The sequence below is a fragment of the Podarcis erhardii genome, assembly GCF_964252035.2.
Source record: "Podarcis erhardii genome assembly, chromosome: 7".
Taxonomy (NCBI): Eukaryota; Metazoa; Chordata; class Lepidosauria; order Squamata; family Lacertidae; genus Podarcis; species Podarcis erhardii.
Window position 1 is genome coordinate 9,569,863 of NC_138511.1, and position 20,104 is coordinate 9,589,966.

Below are 20,104 nucleotides of genomic sequence, written 5' to 3' on the forward strand. Positions count from 1 at the left end.
AGCCTCCAGAGTGCAGCGGGAGGTCCTGCTGCGCTCCGGAGGCTTCGGGTTCCTTTTGCTGAAGCCGGGAGAGCAAGACTCTCCTGGCTTCAGCAGAGAGGGAGAGCTGTGCAGCGCCCCTTCAGCCAAGCGGGAGGAGAAATGGAAGGGTCTCCGTTTCTCCTGCCACTTTGCTGAAGGGGGCGCTGAGCAGAGAGGGGGAGAATTTTTTTTTCTTGTTCTCCCCCTCTAAAACAAGGTGCGTCCTATGGTCGGGTGCATCCTATAGAGCGAAAAATACGGTGATACTAAATCTTCCAACATTCAGTTTCGTTGGATGTCCACCAAATCTAGTGCTGTGAGAGACGGAGAAAAAATTCCCTCAACTCTCTATGCCATGCACAGTTTTATAAAATTTGACCAGGTCACCTCTAAATCACTTTTGCTCCGAACAAAAAGGTCCCCAAACCTTGCTTGCATGCTGGGAATGTGTGGACAAGCCCCTGATCTTGTTTTGTATGGTTCCCCAACCCCTTTCCCAGTCTGTTTTGCTCTTCTCTTTTGCTGTGTTTTATAGACTGTCACTGTTGAAAAAGTTATTTACAAAAATGGCAGCAAAGGGATCAAGTAGAAATCATTGTTCTCCTAATGTGAAAAAAAAAATAAACTTCCCTTGTAGTAGAAGTGTCAGGTAGTTCCCTAAATGCTTCAATACATTCCCCTGTTTTGTAAGCTGCTTCGCAAATCATATAAACTCTTTCTCTTATATATAAAATCACTGTTACTGCACTGCACTACACACCTAGCTGCAGAGAAGTACCGTATTTTTTGCTCTATAAGACTCACTTTTTCCCTCCTAAAAAGTAAGGGGAAATGTGTGTGCGTCTTATGGAGCGAATGCAGGCTGCGCAGCTATCACAGAAGCCAGAACAGCAAGAGGGATTGCTGCTTTCACTGCGCAGCGATCCCTCTTGCTGTTCTGGCTTCTGAGATTCAGAATATATTTTTTCTTGATTTCCTCCTCCAAAAACTAGGTGTGTCTTATGGTCTGGTGCGTCTTATAGAGCAAAAAAATACGGTATTTTGTATATACCATAAGAAAAAAACAGTGGGAAGAGGCAGAGGGAGAAACATCATGCCATAGGGTGCTATCAATTTTCCTCGATTACTTCTGCATGTATCAAATGAGCATTAAAGTCTCATCTCCTCCTCAATTCGAGACACATTACAAAACAGAATAAAAATACGCTTCGTTGAGCTGCCAGTCTGTCTCTCCATCTCTCCTCTGTCAACTTCTTCACACAGCACATCGTCGGACTCTGAAACATGTTTCCCCAGGATGCAATGATGGCCATCAATTGGATGGCTTTAAAAGACGGTTAGACAAGATTCAAGGAGAAAGGGCTATCGATGGCTCTTGTGTTTTGCTCCCTGGCTTCCCACAGGCATCTGGTTAGCCAGTGAGAACAGGACCAGCAGGTTGTTGTTCCGTTCCTTTCTGAATTTCAGGTGGTCCATGATTCCCTTACCCCCCTCCGCATAATCACAATGTTCCCTTTTTTGTTGTTCGCAGCCAGTCCTGGGGAGGCTCGCTCTTCCCCTTCCCCACCACCCAGCCCCTCGGAGCAAGAGAAGAGCCCCCCTGAGCCACTGAGCCTTGCCCTGGAAAACAGCAAAGAAAATCAGCAGCCGGAGAGCAGGTCCGGTTCCTCGCTCAGCGGAAAGATCTGCCCCAGCAGCCAGGCGTCTGTCGGCATCCAGGAGATTGTGGCCATGTCGCCGGAGCTGGACACTTACTCCATCACCAAGAAGGTCAAGGAGGTCTTAACGGATAACAACCTCGGTAGGGGTGCTCAAGGGGGCAGCCGGCGGGGGGCGACGTACTCTGGGACCCCAGTTCAGCTTGCTACATGGACGGAGGCCATGAAGAGGTTTTCGCCATTGATCTAGGGCAAACAACCCCAAGATTTCCCTGGTCAGGAAACTCTGTTTTGAACCAGTGCACGTTTTGTAATAATAATAATAATCATAGAATCATAGAATCATAGAATCATAGAGTTGGAAGAGACCACAAGGGCCAATAATAATAATAATAATAATAATAATAATAATAATAAATTTTTATTTATACCCCGCCCTCCCCAGCCAAGACCAGGCTCAGGGCGGCTAACAACCAATAATAAAAACAAGTTGATTAAAATACAATTTAAAAGATTAAGATACAATATTAAAACAATTAGGGAGCAATCTCATCATAGGAGGAGAAAGGAAAAAGAAAAAGGGGGAGGGAATCAAACTGATTCTGACCCAAAGGTCAGGTGCAACAACTCTGTCTTACAGGCCCTGCGGAAAGAGATCAGATCCCGCAGGGCCCTGGTCTCATGAGACAGAGCATTCCAGTGTTGAGAAGGCCCTGGCTCTGGTTGAGGCTAATCTAACTTCCTTATGGCCCGGGACCTCTAGGGTGTTGCTATATATGGACCTTAAGGTCCTCCGTGGGGCATACCGGGAGAGGCGGTCCTGTAGATACAAGGGTCCTAGGCCGTGAAGGACTTTAAAGGTCAAAACCATATATATCTAAATCTGACCCTGTACTCCACTGGGAGCCAGTGCAGCTGAAAAAGTAGTAGTCACGATTTGCCCCCCGATGGCGGCTTCTCCTCAGCACATTTTAGTGCCACGGAGGTAAATTGAAGGCAATGCGGCGAGGAAGAGCTACCAACTGGTTGGTGTGTGTGTTGGGGTTTTCACCAGCTTGTTTCTGGGCCTGCATCACCTCCACTGAGCCAACTAAATAATATTTGCATTGGTGTAATGTATACCTGTCTTATGGCAGTCACATATTTATTTATTAATGATCTGCCCTTCACCTTAAGGTCCCAGATCAGGAGCTCAATGTATCCCGTGATTCTGCAGAAGCAGAGTGTCAACTTTTGGGTTGGGGGTTTTTGTTTTGTTTGTTAGAAAGCAAGTTTCTAGACATTATGAATACAAAGTTTAAAAGTGTGAAAGCATGCACAGCTTTCTAATTTACATAGATCAGTGGTCTTCAGCGGGTTCAGACCTGAGACCCCAGCTCTGGCTCCCAAGCTCCAACATGGGACCCACTTTCACATCTCCACTTGGTTTGCATTTGATAGTGCTAAGAAAGCACATTATTAATCCTAGAATGGCAATTCACAGAGCAAAACGCATAGTGCTACCAGTGCCAGATTTACGTACAGTGGTGCCCCGCAAGACGAATGCCTCGCAAGACGGAAAACCCGCTAGACGAAAGGGTTTTCCGTTTTGGAGGTGCTTCGCAAAACGAATTTCCTATGGGCTTGCTTCGCAAGACGAAAATGTCTTGCGAATTCCTGCGGGGGTTTTTTCCTCTCCCCCCCCTTTTTCTAAGCCACTAAGCCGCTTATCAGCTGATCCACTAAGTTGCTAAGCCGCTTAACAGCTGATCCGCTAAGCCACTTATCAGCTGATCCGCTAAGCCGCTTATCAGCTGATCCGCTAAGCCACTTAACAGCTGATCCGCTAAGCCGCTTAACAGCTGATCCACTAAGCCGCTAAGCCGCTTAACAGCTGATCCGCTAAGCCGCTTATCAGCTGATCCACTAAGCCGCTAAGCCGCTTAACAGCTGATCCCCTAAGCCGCTAATCTGCTAAGCCGCTAATGGGCTTGCTTCGCAAGACGAAAAAACCGCAAGACGAAGACGGAACAGATTCTTTTCGTCTTGCGAGGCACCACTGTATAAGCTAAACACTCTCTTGGGGGCCCCAAAAAAGTTTAAAGGGAGGAAAAACTGGATGTATATTTCCAAAACATAAGATAAAAAACAAATAAACTAAAACCTACATACAGCAACAGTGTTTTGTGTTGTGTAGGCTCCTATGATGTAAGTCATGAGCCCCGCCTGCTAGCCTGCTCCCTAAAATATCACTGGTTTGCTCATTTCTATATATAGGGTACCTACATTCTGCATGGACTGGTCCATAAATTACCATATAGCATATACTCAGTGCAAAAAAACAGCAACAATTTGTTGTTGACAAAGGACAGCTGGACATATAAAGGGCCCTATTACCTTCAGTAGCTGAGGGCCTCATCAGACCTAAATCTGGCCCTGAGTGCTACCCAGTACTATTTTTCTAGAGAAATGAACACCTCCTTCATGATGTGTGCACAAAGCAGCTTACAGCAAACATTCAAAACATCAAGATACAGAGCACTGGAATTAAAAATATACAAAATACAGAGCATGTCAGTAAATCCAAAAATGACAAAAGTTAACAATTTAGGAGACTCTGAATGAATTCAATGTTTTTGAAACAGCAACAAGGCTTAAGTACATAAATCCAGAGTAAAATGAGAATTAACCCAATCTTGGTCTGAAGGAGCGTCTCCACCCCCATCATTCTGCCCAGACGCTGAGGTCCACCACCGAGGGCCTTCTGGTGGTTCCCTCACTGCGAGAAGCCAAGTTACAGGGAACCAGGCACAGGGCCTTCTTGGTAGTGGCGCCCTCCCTGTGGAGCGCCCTCCCACCAGATGTCAAAGAGAACAACAACTACCAGACTTTCAGAAGACATCTGAAGGCAGCCCTGTTTAGGGAAGCTTTTAGTGTTTGATGTATTACAGTATTTTAATGTTTTTTTGGAAGCCGCCCAGAGTTCCTGGGGAAGACCAGCCAGATGGGCGGGGTATAAATAAATTATTATTATTATTATTATTATTATTATTATTATTATTATTATTATTATGGGTCCCAGCACAAAAGACCTGGATCTCAGCCCTCTGGGTCACCCACAAACAGTTGCCCTAGCTGCAAGGACTTCTGTTGCTTCTGAGATAACAGCAGCATCAAAACAGTCCCTCTAAGGTGCTATTCACTTATGTTACCTCTTTGCTGGAAACGGCCAGTGCTGCAGTTAAGTTTGTGCTCAGTGGCACACCGCAGTCTGAACTTCCCATTTCTCTCTCTCCTGCTAGGTCAGCGGCTCTTTGGAGAGAGCATCCTGGGCTTGACTCAGGGATCCGTCTCTGACCTCCTTTCCAGGCCCAAGCCATGGCACAAGCTGAGCCTTAAAGGAAGGGAGCCCTTTGTCCGCATGCAGCTCTGGCTGAACGACCCGCACAATGTCGACAAGCTGCGGGACATGAAGAAGTTGGAGAAGAAAGGTGAGGCAGGGGAAGGGTGGCCATGCCGGAACTGCTTGCCTTCCTGGGCCGGCGTCGCAGGCAGCAGCTGAGTGACACCTGGGGAGATGGCATGATTTGTGGGGACCACACCTTCTCCAGGGATGCTGTAAAGCTACAAGGGACCGGGCCTGAGATAAAAGTTCCTGCCCCCAGCATGCCTCCCCTTTGAGCTGAATGGGTAATGCCTCCTTCACTGGACGTACAGTGGTGACCCGCAAGACGAATGCCTCGCAAGACGAAAAGCCCGCTAGACGAAAGGTGTTAAGTTGTGGGTTGACATAGCAGACGACACAGCGATTTCTCCAAGTAGCTCTTTATTTCGTAAGCTGGAATAGAACTGACTGCAAACAGCTCAGCCGGCCTGCTTTTATAGGCAGCTGGCTGTCAACATTGTAGCAACAACAGCCCAGAGTTCCCGCCTAAAATAACTGACGTGGACCTGAGTGAAAACTATCTACAGACCTGAGTGAAAACTATATACAGTATCCCCCTGCTGGCCCAGGGTGAAACTTCACTACATAACACCCCTCCCCACCGAGATAAGGCGTTAGTTAGAATCGTAATGGTTTCCTTATATACAGCACTACGCGTAATGGTTCAATTAGGCACAAAAGCATATTGGTTACATTTCCCATACTTAGACCAACAGTGATACCTGTCCAACAACATAGTCCTTTAAATAAGTTGGGCGCTTGGGAACTCTGCCAGACCGCCGGGGACTGGTAGCCAAGTCCGGAGGGCCACACAGTTCTTGCTGAGGCTGTGGTGCGACCCTAGATGGCGTTGGAACCAACTCCTCTGGATCCGCTGCTGTGGGTGGAGCCTCCGCAAGTGGAGTGGTCTGAATCTGTGGTAAGTCTGGCAGACCCTCTGAAGCGGCTCGGTTCGGCTCCACGCTGGCATTTTGCAAGGGAGGTGTAGGTGGGGCCTCGCCATCTGTACGTGTCTCTTCTGGAGCCGCAAGCGCAGTTGGGGGCGCCTCGGTAGTGTCCAAGTCCCCAACCCTGCGCCTAAGCTGGTCTATGTGCCGTCGCCACAAGCGTCCGTCTTCGAGTGCCACCTGGTACGAGCGAGGTCCAGTGACTCCCACTATTGTGGCTGGCACCCAAGGAATGTCCCCCACATAGTTCCGGGCAAAGACTTGGTTTCCTGGGACAAATGACCGTGGCGCGTTGGCACAGCCTGGGGGTTCAGCCATGGCAAAGTCCGGGTGTAGCCGGTCGAGCGGTGACCTGAGGTGGCGGCCCATAAGCAGTTCAGCAGGACTCCGCCCTGTGGCCGCATGAGGGGTGATGTGTTGCACGAACAAGTATTCAGCGACCCGCTCATGCCAGTCTCCCCGGTCCAGGCGCGCCAGTGCCTCTTTTGCCGAGCGCACCATTCTTTCCGCTTGCCCGTTGCTGGATGGATGAAAGGGTGCCGTTAGGGCATGGCGGATGCCCAGTCCCAAAAGATACCGCTCAAACGTGCCTGACGTGAACTGCGGTCCGTTGTCAGAGACAAGGACATCAGGACACCCATGCGTTGCAAACAGGCCTCGCAGCACCCGGATGACACCTTCGGTAGTGGTGGAGGGCATCAGGGCGACCTCCAGCCATTTGGAATAGGCGTCCACCACTACCATAAAGGTCCGGCCGTGAAAGGGGCCAGCCAGATCGATGTGCACCCTCGACCAGGGTGTCTTTGGCGTCTCCCAGGTGTGTCCCTTAGCTGCCGGTGGTGCAGGCCTCGACTCTTGGCATGCTTGACAGGCGGACACCCAGGCAGTGATGGCATCGTCCATATTAGGCCACCAGACGTAACACCGAGCCAACGCCTTCATTTTGACAATTCCCGGGTGGCCAACGTGCAGAGCCTTCAGGACGCGCTGACGGAGTCCCTGGGGAATCACGACGCGGTCTCCCCACAGCAGACAGCCGCGATGAGCTGAGAGTTCATGTTGTCTGGTTGCGAAGGGCTGGAACTCTGATGCAAAAGGCCCTTGTGGCCACCCCCTCCACACCCAGTTGAGCACCCGGCTGATGGTGCGATCCTGGGCAGACGTGGAGGCCACAGTGGCAGCCGATACAGGCGCTGCCGGAAGATCCTCAATCAGAAGGAGCGATGAAGCTGGAGCCGGGTCTTCCACAAATGCTGGAAGAGGGCAACGGCTGAGGGCGTCGGCATGGCCCATCGATTTCCCCGGGCGATGGATGAGCCGGTAGTGGTAGGCAGCCAGGAAAACAGTCCATCGCAGCATGCATGGCGAGAGGACCGGTGGAGTTGGACGATCACCGGCGAGGAGGCCCAGGAGTGGCTTGTGGTCAGTGATGAGGTCAAAAGTCCTGCCATAGAGGTATTCATGGAACCTCTTCACTCCAGCCACAAGTGCCAGTGCCTCCTTGTCGAGCTGGCTGTAATTCCGTTCCGTCGGAGATAGCGTCCTGGAAAAGTAGGCGAGCGGTGCTTCTCTTCCGTCTGGAAAACGGTGACTAAGGACAGCACCGATGCCAAAAGGTGAGGCGTCGCAGGCAAGGACCAGCGGCCTGGATTCACTGTACTGTACCAGCACACTGTCTGATGAAAGGAGAGCCTTGACCGCGTTGAAGGCCGCCGTCTCCCGATGACCCCAGGCCCAAGGCGTCTTAGTGCTAAGGAGTCGGTGCAGAGGCTCAGCCACTGTGGCTTTGTGGGGCAGGAACATGTTGTAAAAGTTCAGCAGCCCCAGGAACGCCTGCAACTCCGTCTTGTTCTTTGGGATGGGGGCCTGCTGGATAGCGTGGATCTTGGATGTGGTCGCGTGAAGGCCAGAGGCATCGATAAGATAGCCCAGGAACTCTACCTGTGGAACGGCGATCTGGCACTTCTCCCTCTTTACCTTGAGCCCGGCCTCTTGGAACCTGGTCAGCACGGCACGGAGGCGCTCGAACAGCTGCTGGTGTGAGTCTGCAGACACCAAGACGTCATCAAAATATGGTACCACGCCCGGAAGCCCTTGCAGGAGACGCTCCATAAGGCTTTGGAAGATGCCAGGAGCCACACTCACCCCGAACTGCAACCGGCGGCAACGGAATGCCCCCCGGTGGGTGACCATCGTCTGGGCTTCAGCAGTGGCATCATCGACGGGCAGTTGTTGATAGGCTTGGGCAAGGTCCAGCTTAGCGAAGACCTTACCCTCACCCAGGGAATGCAGCAGGTGTTGGACAACAGGAACCGGATAAGCGTGCTGCTGAAGTGCCTTGTTGATCGTGCACTTGTAGTCAGCGCAGATTCTCACCGACCCATCTGGCTTGACAGGCGTGACGATGGGGGTTTCCCACTTGGCGTGGTCAACCGGCTCCAAAACTCCTTGGGCGATCAGTTTGTCCAGTTGTTCGTCCACCTTAGCCTTGAGAGCAAAGGGAACCCGGCGTGGCTTTAGCTTGATGGGGGCGACTTGTGGATCAAGGCTAAAGGAGATGGGCGAACCTGTATATTGCCCCAAGGTGCCGTCAAAAACCTCGGCAAAGTCTTTGACCAGACCCTCAGTCTCTGTGTTAGAGATGCAGTTGATGCCGGTGACTTCCAGGCCGAGGGCATGAAACCAGTCTAGCCCTAGGAGGCTTGGCCGCTGACCTTCGACCACCACCAACCGGAGCAGGCCCGAAAAATCCTTGAAGGCGATCCGGAACCGGCCAACGCCTACCACGGGAATGTCGTTTCCCTGGTAGTCTCTCAGGTGTACGCGGTGAGAGTCGAGTTGCCTTTTGGACACTCTGGGTACCAGTCTTTTGATGGTGCTCCATGACACGATGGACAGGGCAGACCCGGTGTCGATCTCCATGTCACATGGAGCTCCTTCAATGAGCACCGTGACGTTCAGCTTGCGTCGCGTAGGCGAGTCGGTTTGGCCAATCGTGGTTCCGGACGGGCAGCGGCAGTTGGTGAGAGCGAAACAACTTTCCTTGGCAGACTGGAGTGAAGACTTGGACTTGCGAGTCGATGAAGGGGGGGTGTCAGACGGAGCCGATCGGCAGACCTTAGCAATGTGGCCCCTTCTGGAACACTTCCTACAGATGGCGTCTCTGAATCAACACTTGGCACGGGAATGGTTGCCTCCGCAGCCGGCACATTCCGGTTGGCCCTTGGACTTCTGTTGGAACTTCCTGCGCTCCCGCTTTGTCTGATGCACGTCATTGTCTTCACTGGAGGATGCCTCATCACTGCTGGCCTCTTCATGATGCACCGGAACTGGCTCCCTAGCAAGACACGGGCTGCTGGACTTGCGGATCTCCTGGGCGGAGCGTTCAGCAGCTTCTGAGGCCACAGCCTCCTCAATGGCTTTCTGCAGCGTGAGGTCTGGCTTGGCAAGGAGACGCCGTTGCAGATGGATGTCCCAGACCCCGCAGACGATTCGATCCATCAGGGCATCGTCTAAGTCTCGGAACTCACAGTGCATTGCAGCCTGTCGCAGGGCGGTGGTGTATTTGTTGATTGACTCCCCCTCTGCCTGGTTCCGGTGGTAGAACGCATGGCGGGCAGCAATCTTGGACGGCTTTGGTGTGTAGTGGTTGCGGAGCTTCTCTTAGATTGTGTCCCATGGTGTTGCCTGGACTGCTTCAGGCGCAACCAATGCTCGGGCCGTCTCAAACACCTCAGGCCCACAGAGGCTGAGGAATAGGCCCCGCTTCCGATCCTTTGATACTGCTGTCAGCTCGTTGGCTTGGAGGTAGCAGTCGAACCGAGCGAGGTAGGAGTCCCATGATTCAGAGGCTGACGCAAACGGCGGTAGAGGCACAAGTGAAGCCATGATTCCGATGCCGGCGTGAAGGGCGATGGATGGAACACCGTGCTCTAGCCAGAACAGTCAGCTCTGAATTGGTTCTGTCCAGTGATTTCGCTCAGTGATTCCGCTCTGTGATTCAGCTCAGTGATTCAGTTCAGTTCAGAGGCTGGCCGCATCTGGCTGTGCTCTGATGTCCATCCATCCCACCTTCGTCGCCAGTGTTAAGTTGTGGGTTGACATAGCAGACGACACAGCGATTTCTCCAAGTAGCTCTTTATTTCGTAAGCTGGAGTAGAACTGACTGCAAACAGCTCAGCCGGCCTGCTTTTATAGGCAGCCGGCTGTCAACATTGTAGCAACAACAGCCCAGAGTTCCTGCCTAAAATAACTGACGTGGACCTGAGTGAAAACTATCTACAGACCTGAGTGAAAACTATATACAGTATCCCCCTGCTGGCCCAGGGTGAAACTTCACTACATAACAAAAGGGTTTTCCGTTTTGGAGGTGTTTCGCAAGACGAATTTCCCTATGGGCTTGCTTCGCAAAACGAAAATGTCTTGCGAGTTTTTCCGACTTTTTCCCCCTTTCCCCCCCTTTTTCTAAGCCACTAAGCCGCTTATCCGCTAAAAGCCGCTAAAAGCGCTAATCCGCTAAGCCGCTAATGGTCTTGCTTCGCAAGACGAAAAAACCGCTAGACGAAGAGACTCGCGGAACGGATTCTTTTCGTCTTGTGAGGCACCACTGTATTTAACTCCTTCATTGGAGGTTTTCAAACAGAGGTTGTGTGAGGTGGGAGTGTGGTTGCTCGCGAAGATAACAGCCTGTCTTTACAGGATTTATTGAGTGCAAAACTTATGTGCAGTGCAGAAATCCAAAAACCATGCCTGCCTTAATCACTAGCAGATTCAGGAAGTGCCTTCTTCCTGTTTGCCCTCCAGCATAAAAGCCCGGGAAAAACCCCTCTCCTCCTTTTATCCTTACGTGAAATTCCCCGGCCAAAGCTATGCCACGAAAGAGGTACATCCACTTCCCTGGGAGTGGTGCTTTGGCTCCTCTCAGCCTGACTGAGCCTTTGCCTCATCATCCCCCCTTTCTCTCGTCCTCCGTGTCTCCTGAAAGTTCCCCCTCCCTAGACTCTGACGACGTGGAGCTGCTCAGCAGAGGAGGAGGCTGTCTGTACGTTCCTGTCTCTCCCCCCTCCCTTGAAAGCAGACCCCTGACAGGTTGCGTGGCCATCCATCAGGGAATCTTTAGCTGTGATTCCTGCATTGCAGGGGGTTCGACTAGATGACCCTGAGGGGTCCCTTCCAACCCTGCAATTACAGTGGTACCCCGCAAGACGAACGCCTCGCAAGACGGAAAACCCGCTAGACGAAAGGGTTTTCCGTTTTGGAGGCGCTTCGCAAAACAAATTTCCCTATGGGCTTGCTTCGCAAGACGAAAATGTCTTGCGAGTTCCTGCGGGGTTTTTCCCCCCTTTTCCTAAGCCACTAAGCCGCTTATCAGCTGATCCACTGATAAGCCGCTTAACAGCTGATCGCTAAAAGCCGCTAAACCGCTAATAGCGCTAATCCGCTAAGCTGTCAATGGGCTTGCTTCGCAAGACGAAAAAACCGCTATACGAAGAGCCTCACGGAATGGATTAATTTCGTCTTGCGAGGCACCACTGTATAAGATTCTGTGATATGCAATAAGGATGAGCGAATCCTTTCCTTCTATTTCTATCTGGGGGCGGGTTGGGGAGAGACACTGCATATCTGGAACATCTTTCCAGAAAAGCCAGTGGTGTCTGGTTTTTGCAAGGGTAAATGGAGTTTTTTCAAAGACATAATTTGCCAGTTAGCTCCCTTCTAAGCTCAAGGGTGCCTTGTTCCTCCCCTCCAGGGTGCTGCCTGACTTCCTTTTGCAAATGGCCCATCCTTGACAACCTTGTGCCTCGATTCTATGACTGGCTTCATTCTGCACTCGGTCACCCATGTATTCTCTTATATACAGTGGTACCTCTGGTTGCGAACAGGATCCATTCCGGTGGCCCGTTCACAACTTGAGCTGAATGCAACCCACGTCTGCGCATGTGCAGGTCGTGATTTGCCACTTCTGCGCATGTGCATGACGTCATTTTGCACATCTGTGCATGCACAAGCGGCGAAGATCGGCGAAACCCAGAAGTAACCCTTTCCAGTACTTCCGGGTTGCTGCGGGACGCAATCTGAAAACATTCAACCTGAAGCAAACGTAACATGAGGTATGACTCTCTCTCTCTATATATAAAAATAGCTCACAGATAACTTTTGAGAAACCGTTGCTTTATTTAGGGCACACATCCAGAACTTTCTGTTCCTGAATTACAAAGATCAGTTGCACCCCTAAAGTGTTCTTGTGAGTTTTCTGCTCAGTGTCTTTCTTGTGCAAGAGGTGAGTTCTGAATCATCCCCACTGTTTCAGAAGCAGAAGGTGCCTGGCTCTGGGGAAATATCTGTTGTGCTCAGGTCCTGCGTGCGGGCTTCACACAGGCATGTGGTTGGCCACTGTGAGAACTGGGTGCTGGACGATGTGCCATTGGCCTAATCCAGTGGCCTCTTCTTATAGCCTGATGTTTAAATCAGGACCATAAGAATGCTTTTTTAAAAATATATATATATATATAATTTTTATTAATTTTCCAACACAAATCTAAAACAAAATAACATACAGACATAGACAAACAAAAACATATAAACAAGTATAATTTCAAATCCTCTTTTTCATAAACCTTCTTTCTCAGACTTCCCCTTACCTCCCCCTCTCTGCATCCTTATTTTAAATTTTTTCAACAACCCTTCACTCCGATTAAATAATAACTTATTTTCTTTTTCAATTTCTTCTCCTAATTCATCAATCAATTACAGCTATAATTCTATTTTTTTCTTTCTCTTGACATTTTAGCACTCATCAATTTTACAACAGTTCTTAAGATATACTTTAAATTTCTTCCAATCTTCTTCCACCGTCTCTTTCTCTGGGTCACGGATTCTGCCAGTCATTTCCGCCAGTCCCATAAAGTCAATCACTTTCGTCTGCCATTCTTCCAATGTGGGTAGTTCTTGTGTCTTCCAATACTTTGCTAAAAGAATCCTTGCTGCTGTGGTGGCATACATAAAAAAAGTCCTATCCTTCCTTGACACCAATTGGCTGACCATGCCCAAGAGAAATGCCTCTGGTTTCTTATGAAAAGTACATTTAAGTACCTTCTTAATTTCATTATAAATCATTTCCCAAAAGGCCTTAATCTTTGGGCAAGTCCACCAAAGGTGAAAGAAGGTACCTTCGGTCTCATTGCATTTCCAACATTTGTTATTGGGCAGATGATAAATTTTCACAAGCTTGACTGGGGTCATGTACCACCTATAAATCATTTTCATAATATTTTCTCTTAAGGCATTACATGCCGTAAATTTTATGCCGGTGGTCCATAACTGTTCCCAGTCAGCAAACATAATATCATGACCGATGTCTTGTGCCCACTTAATCATAGCTGATTTAACTGTCTCATCTATTGTATTCCACTTCAACAACAGGTTATACATTCTTGATAAATTCTTAGTATTGGGTTCTAACAATTCTGTTTCTAATTTTGATTTCTCCACTTGGAAGCCAATTTTCCTGTCTTGCTTAAACACCTCCAATATTTGATAGTAATGAAGCCAGTCTCGTACCTTGGACTTTATTTTCTCAAAACTCTGTAATTTAATTTTTCCACTCTCTTGCTCTAAGATTTCACAATATTTTGGCCATTTAGGTTCCATATTAAGCTTCTTCACCTCCTTAGCATCCATTGGTGATAACCACCTAGGAGTTTTATTTTCCAACAAATCCTTATATCGAATCCAAACATTGTATAATGCTTTCCTGACAATATGATTTTTGAATCCTTTGTGAACTTTAACCTTGTCATACCATATATATGCATGCCAACCGAATCTGTTATCAAATCCTTCCAAATCCAGAATGTCTGTATTCTCAAGAAGTAGCCAGTCTTTCAACCAGCAGAAAGCTGCCGATTCATAGTACAATCTTAAGTCCGGCAGGGCAAACCCCCCTCTATCTTTTGCATCAGTTAATATCTTAAATTTTATTCTGGGCTTTTTGCCCTGCCAGACAAATTTAGATATATCTTTCTGCCACTTCTTGAAACAGTCCAATCTGTCCACGATCTGTAATGTCTGAAACAAAAATAACAGTCTAGGCAATACATTCATCTTAATAACAGCAATTCGACCTAACAAGGAAAGTTTCAAATTTGACCATATTTCTAGATCTTTCTTTACCTCTGTCCAGCATTTGTCATAGTTATCTTTAAATAAGTTTACATTTTTGGATGTCATGTTAATCCCCAACTATTTCACTTTCTTTGCCACCATTAACCCAGTTTCACTTTGAAATCTCTCTCTTTCAACATCTGTTAGATTTTTCTCCAAAACTTTAGTTTTTTGCTTGTTCAGCTTAAATCCTGCTACCTGGCCAAAAATTTGAATTAGTTCTAGTACTCTTTTTGTACTAGTGTCTGGCTGTTGTAAAGTCAATACTAGGTCATCTGCAAATGCCCTCAATTTATATTGTTTGGCTCCGACCTGAATTCCTTTAACCAGCTGGTCCCCCCTAATCATATTCAACAAAACCTCCAGGACTGATATAAAAAGTAATGGAGATATTGGGCACCCCTGTCGTGTCCCTTTTTCTATAGAAAGTTCTTCAGTAACCACATTATTTACAATTAACCTTGCTTTTTGTTCAGAATATATTGCACCTATACCATTTTCAAACCTTTGACCTACCCCCATCCCATGGAGATTCTTCTTCATAAAACTCCAAGAAATATTGTCAAAAGCTTTCTCCGCATCCACAAATATTAAAACCGCCTTCGTATTAATATTAACTGTTAATAATTCCATAATGTCAATTATGTTCCTTACATTATCTGACATATGTCTCCCTGGGAGAAAACCTGCTTGGTCCTTGTGAATCTCCTCCACCAACACCTTCTTCAGTCTTTTTGCTAAAATATCAGCAAATATTTTGTAATCCACATTTAGTAATGATATAGGGCGGTAGTTCTTAACCTGGTTTTTTTTCAGTCTCAGTCTTTGGTATAAGTGTGATAAATGCTTCTTTCCACGATTCGGGTGCCTTTTTCCCCTCTAAAATTTCATTACAGACCTCCTTCAGCGGTTGTATTAACCAGTCCTTCAGGGCTTTATAATATCTGGAGGTTAGTCCATCTGGTCCTGGAGATTTACCTAATTGCATATTTTGGATGGCACCCTCTATTTCTTGTTCTGTTATTTTCTCATTCAAAACCATCATACTTTGTTGCGAAATTTTTTGTAATCCATATTTCTTAAGAAAATCTTCTATTTCGTCTTCATTTTCCGGCCCTCGTGCATATAGTCTTCTGAAATAACTCTGAAAACAATTGCTAATCTCATTTGGTTTGTAGATATTCTTTCCTTCCACCTCCAAACTTGTTACTGTATTCAATCTTTGTCTCTTCTTCAATTGCCATGCTAGAAGTTTCCCACATTTGTCTGCTGATTCAAATGTCCTTTGTCTCATTTGCTTAATTTTCCATTCTATCTCTTGGTTCATCAATTCCATATACTGCATTTGATAAAACTTAATCTCTCTCAGAATCTCATGAGACTTTGGTTTAGACCTCAATTTCTTTTCTCCTTCTTTTATTTTTTCCAAAATCTTATCTTTCTTCTCATTTTGTTTCTTCCTCTTTAAAGAATTCTGTTGTATTAGGAAACCTCGCATCACGGCCTTACTTGCGTCCCAAATCACTCTTTTGTCGACATCTGTCTTCAGATTTATCTCAAAATAGTCCTTCAAAGTTTTTTGGGCCTTTTTGTAGATCTCGTCGTCTCTGAATAGGGTGTCATTCATTCTCCATCGAAAGGAGCCAGCTGTTGTTAATTTCATCTCCATCTTTACAGCATTATGGTCGGAGTATGTCTTTGGGCAGATTTCTACTTTTTTTATCTTTGGAGCCATTCCACTAGTAACCCATATTTGATCTATTCTTGTCCATGTCATTTGTGCTTCAGAGAAGAAGGTTCCCTCTCTCTCAAGAGGGTTCCTTGTTCTCCAAATATCAATCAAGTCCATATTTTCAGTCATTTCAAAGAAGGTCTTAGGTAGTCTCCCATCCTTAGAGACCACCTGTCTTTGTGCTTTATCCATATTTGTGGAAACCACACCATTCATATCTCCTAACAAAATTACATTATAATCCAAATAGTCCATTAAGGTCTCATGCAGTTTCTTAAAATATTCTGCCTTCCCTTCATTTGGTGCATAGATGCCAACTGTCAAAAAATTTTCTCCTTGAACTTGTATTTCGATTGCCAAAAATCTTCCTTGTTCATCTTTAAAAATCAATTTTGGGGCCTTTGCGTAGATCACCACTCCTCTTTTCTTGACTTTATCTGATGAAATGAATTCCTGTCCTAATCTTCTATTTATAAGCAATTTTCTGTGTGCTCTTGTCACATGAGTCTCTTGTAAACAAATCAAGTCCAATTGTTCTCTTTTCAAAATATGAAAAACCTCACGCCTTTTTCTGGGAAGGTTCAATCCATTGCAGTTCCAACTTAAAAATTGCAGAGTCATTGTTGTTTAATTATTATTTATTGGACAAACAGGCCAGACCTTACGCCAAAGAATAAACGGACATAAATCGGACATCAGGAATCACAAGACAGAGAAACCAGTAGGAGAACATTTCAATCTCCCAGGACATTCTATACAAGATCTCAAAGTAGCTGTTTTACTACAAAGGAATTTCAGAAATAGACTGGAAAGAGAAGCTGCTGAATTACAACTTATCACCAAACTCAAAACCATGGAAAAACCTGGTCTGAACAAAGACCTTGGATTCTTATCTCATTATACATGACAAAGCCATTTTTCACCTTTTCACCCCTTGCTTTTTCCTGTAAGACCTATTGCAGTCGTTAAGAGTCGTCAACAGGCTCATCACAGCTATCTGCCAATCACCCATTCCCACCACCCTTCTGAGTAATACCCCTCCCCACCTTCTCACTATATAGAAGGGTCTGGAAACTTCTGTTTCAGTGTATCTGAAGAAGTGTGCATGCACACGAAAGCTCATACCAAGAACTGACTTAGTTGGTCTTTAAGGTGCTACTGGAAGGAATTTGTTTTGTCTTGTTTAATTAGTTACTCTCCAACTGCTCCCTGCAGCTGTTCTTCTTCCGTTGGTGATTTGAGTCCAAATGTTAAGTTCCCAAGATCTGCTTCGGAAATCAGTTCCACCACTCCTTTCTGAAGGTCCTCCTCGTTTCTTTCCAGAAATTGTTCTTTGTCTTGTACTGTTCTTATTTTAACTTTCTTTCCTTTGTAATTAAAAGACAAGCCTTGTGGAAACTCCCATCTGAAAGGTAAATTGTTCTTTTTCAGCAAGTAAACCAGGTTCTTGTAGTGAGTTCTTGCCTCCAGAATGTATTTAGGGATGTCCTTGTAGATTTGCACGTAGGTATCTTCAATCTCCAAAGTTCTCTGATAGTGTAGGTTTAATATTTTATCTCTTTCCTCTTTGGATCTCAAAGTTATCAGGCAATCCCTTGGGTTCTTTCTATTTTGTCTCCTGCCCAATCTGAAGGCGGCTGTTATCTTAAATTCTTCTCCCTCCGAGTTTACTTGCCAAAATTCTGAAAATTCTTTTGTAAGAAAGTCCACTAGGTTGTCCTTTTCACTTTCAGGGACCAATCTTAATCTTAAATTCCTCTCCTTCCTCTGCATATCCCACAAAGACAAGGCCGCCTCATGTTCATCCAACTTTTTACAGACTGGTACTAATTTTTCCTGTGTAGTTTCTGCAGTAGTTTTAGCTTCCTCGGCAATTTTTCGGGTTGTAGCGTTTTCTTCAATCAGTTTATTTATAGTTTCAGTATTAGATGTAATACTTTTAGTATTCAAGTCCAATTTTGTTGAAAGTTCTGTCAACTGTTTGGTATTTTCTGTACTCTGCTTTGTCAAATTTTCTAAGGATTCATTTATTTTAAGTAGTGCTTGTGTCACTGGATCCATAAGTATATTTGTCACTTTTTCCTGCCCAGCTGCACCTGTTGGCAATGTACTTGATATTGAGCCCCTTTTCTTTTGTGCAGCTTTGGCTTTAGATCTTGTTGCTATCTCTTCTGCTGGGCCGCTCATGTCCCAAGGTCGTTCCCACAGGAGCAGCTTTTGAATGGAAAAATCCACTGACTTGTTTTTTAAAAGTCTGTATTGTGACTGTTACCCTTCAACCCTCTAGAGGGAGTAATTCAATGTATCCAATAAGTAAAAAGGCAAGGCAACAAAGAATCCCCAAAAAGAGAAAGTTCTTGGCAGCAAACTTCCAATATACAACTTATCAATTTGTAGTTTCAATAAAGTCCCAAAGTTGTAACTATTAAGCCTCAACTTTGCAACAAAATCTTATCTGACAGTTCACAGTCTCAGTGCTTCACTCAGGCAGTCCGTTCCCAGAGTCTAAGACAGCAGAAAACTTTTCTCCTTTGCTTTCTTTCATGCAGGTTAAACCAAATCCACCTCTCTTCCCCCTTGCTCCTGCTTACTAGGGGGAAATTTAAGTTCAATGTCAAAGTTAGACAGTTCAAATTTGCTTTTCTTCCAATTGCAGCTTTGTAGTTCTGTTGCTTTAATTATCATGCAGTCCGGAGAAGGCAGACTTCCTTTATTTTTGCCTTTCCCGTTTTCGGCCAAATTTCAAACAAACAAGTCCCAGTAAGCTTTCCAATCCTACTTACGGGTGGTCAATTTCAGTTCCAAATTTCAGGAAGGAATCGGCGCTCTCCGCTTATGGCGACGCGGCTTCACTCCACGGGCTGGGTAGCGACTCTCAGCACCGCACACCCCCCCCGATGCCACTCCGGAGCCTTTAAAAAGGCTCCTTTACAGTAAGGGGGGGCACAAATGGTGCCCACCGAGTCTCCTTGTTCACAGGCTTCCGCGCCTGTGATTTTAGGGGTCCCCGCTTCGCCGTAGCGGTCAGACCCGAACTCGTGAAGCAGTCCTCCTCCGGAGCTCGAAGGGAGGACCGCCATTAAGCGCTGGCGCTGACCGGAAGTCCCATAAGAATGCTTTTTAAGGATCCTTCCTCCCTTCCCTCTAGCCTACCTGAAGCGTCGCTATGGACTGATCAGTGCCGGCTCAGACAGCGAGTCCCCCAACACCCGCTCGGAGTGCCCCAGCCCCAGCCTCCAATCTCAAGACCTCAGCCTTCTGCAGATCAAGAAGCCAAGGGTGGTCTTGGCTCCCGAGGAGAAAGAGGCCCTGAAGAAGGCTTATCAGCTGGAGCCGTACCCTTCCCAACAGACCATCGAGCTGCTGTCTTTCCAGCTTAACCTCAAGACCAACACAGTGATCAACTGGTTCCATAACTACAGGTGAAGAATCGGGCCGGATGAACTTTCAACCCCTTCCTTTCCATATTAAGGTCTCTGGCCAGGGCTGCTTTAAGTCCGGGGTGGGGGCCCGCAGGCTGAAGGGCAGAACACAGCCCTGGCTGGAATGTGTCCTAGTTGCATGATAGGTGGGAGGTGTCAGTGTTAAACCACAGAGCCTAGGGCTTGCTGATCAGAAGGTCGGTGGTTCGAATCCCCGCGATGGGGTGAGCTCCCGTTGCTCGGTCCCTTCTCCTGCCAACCTAGCAGTTCAAAAGCACGTCAAAGTGCAAGTAGATAAATAGGTACCGCTCCGGCGGGAAGGTAAACAGTGTTTCCGTGCGCTGCTCTGGTTCGCCTGAAGCAGCTTAGTCATGCTGGCCACATGACCCGGAAGCTGTACGGCGGCTCCCTCGACCAATAAAGCGAGATGAGCGCCGCAATCCCAGAGTCGGCCACGACTGGACCTAATGGTCAGGGGTCCCTTTACCTTTATTCTTGCAGAGTATTGCTGCTTTTATTCTTAAAAAGTCGTCTTCTCCAGCCACGACCGACAGCTTTTTACACACACCAAACGTAACCAACCCACAACCCAACACTAACATTGACCACTCTATATATACAGGTACAATTTGGTGAAAGGTTGCATGAGTCATTGCAGGCCGCTGACTCATGCTGACTTAGTTCTTTTAGCATTAAAGAAACAGTGGCCAATTTTTAGCCGCGACAGGAAAGAGCGA

The 20,104-nt window shown here is 47.0% G+C and overlaps 1 protein-coding gene and 1 long non-coding RNA gene across 2 annotated transcripts in view; one reads left to right on the top strand and one right to left on the bottom strand.

The window, feature by feature from the left end:
• Positions 1 to 20,104, bottom strand: part of LOC309345521 — a 330,624-nt gene that overhangs the window by 254,010 nt on the left and 56,510 nt on the right. The window lies entirely within an intron of this gene.
• The window catches only part of CUX2 (cut like homeobox 2), a 264,515-nt gene that overhangs the window by 242,613 nt on the left and 1,798 nt on the right, over positions 1 to 20,104 (top strand). Inside the window, exons 19-21 of the mRNA XM_081868590.1 lie at positions 1,553 to 1,822; positions 4,961 to 5,149; positions 19,094 to 19,367. Coding sequence (XP_081724716.1) covers positions 1,553 to 1,822; positions 4,961 to 5,149; positions 19,094 to 19,367 — 733 coding nt within the window. The remainder of the gene's footprint in view (positions 1 to 1,552; positions 1,823 to 4,960; positions 5,150 to 19,093; positions 19,368 to 20,104) is intronic.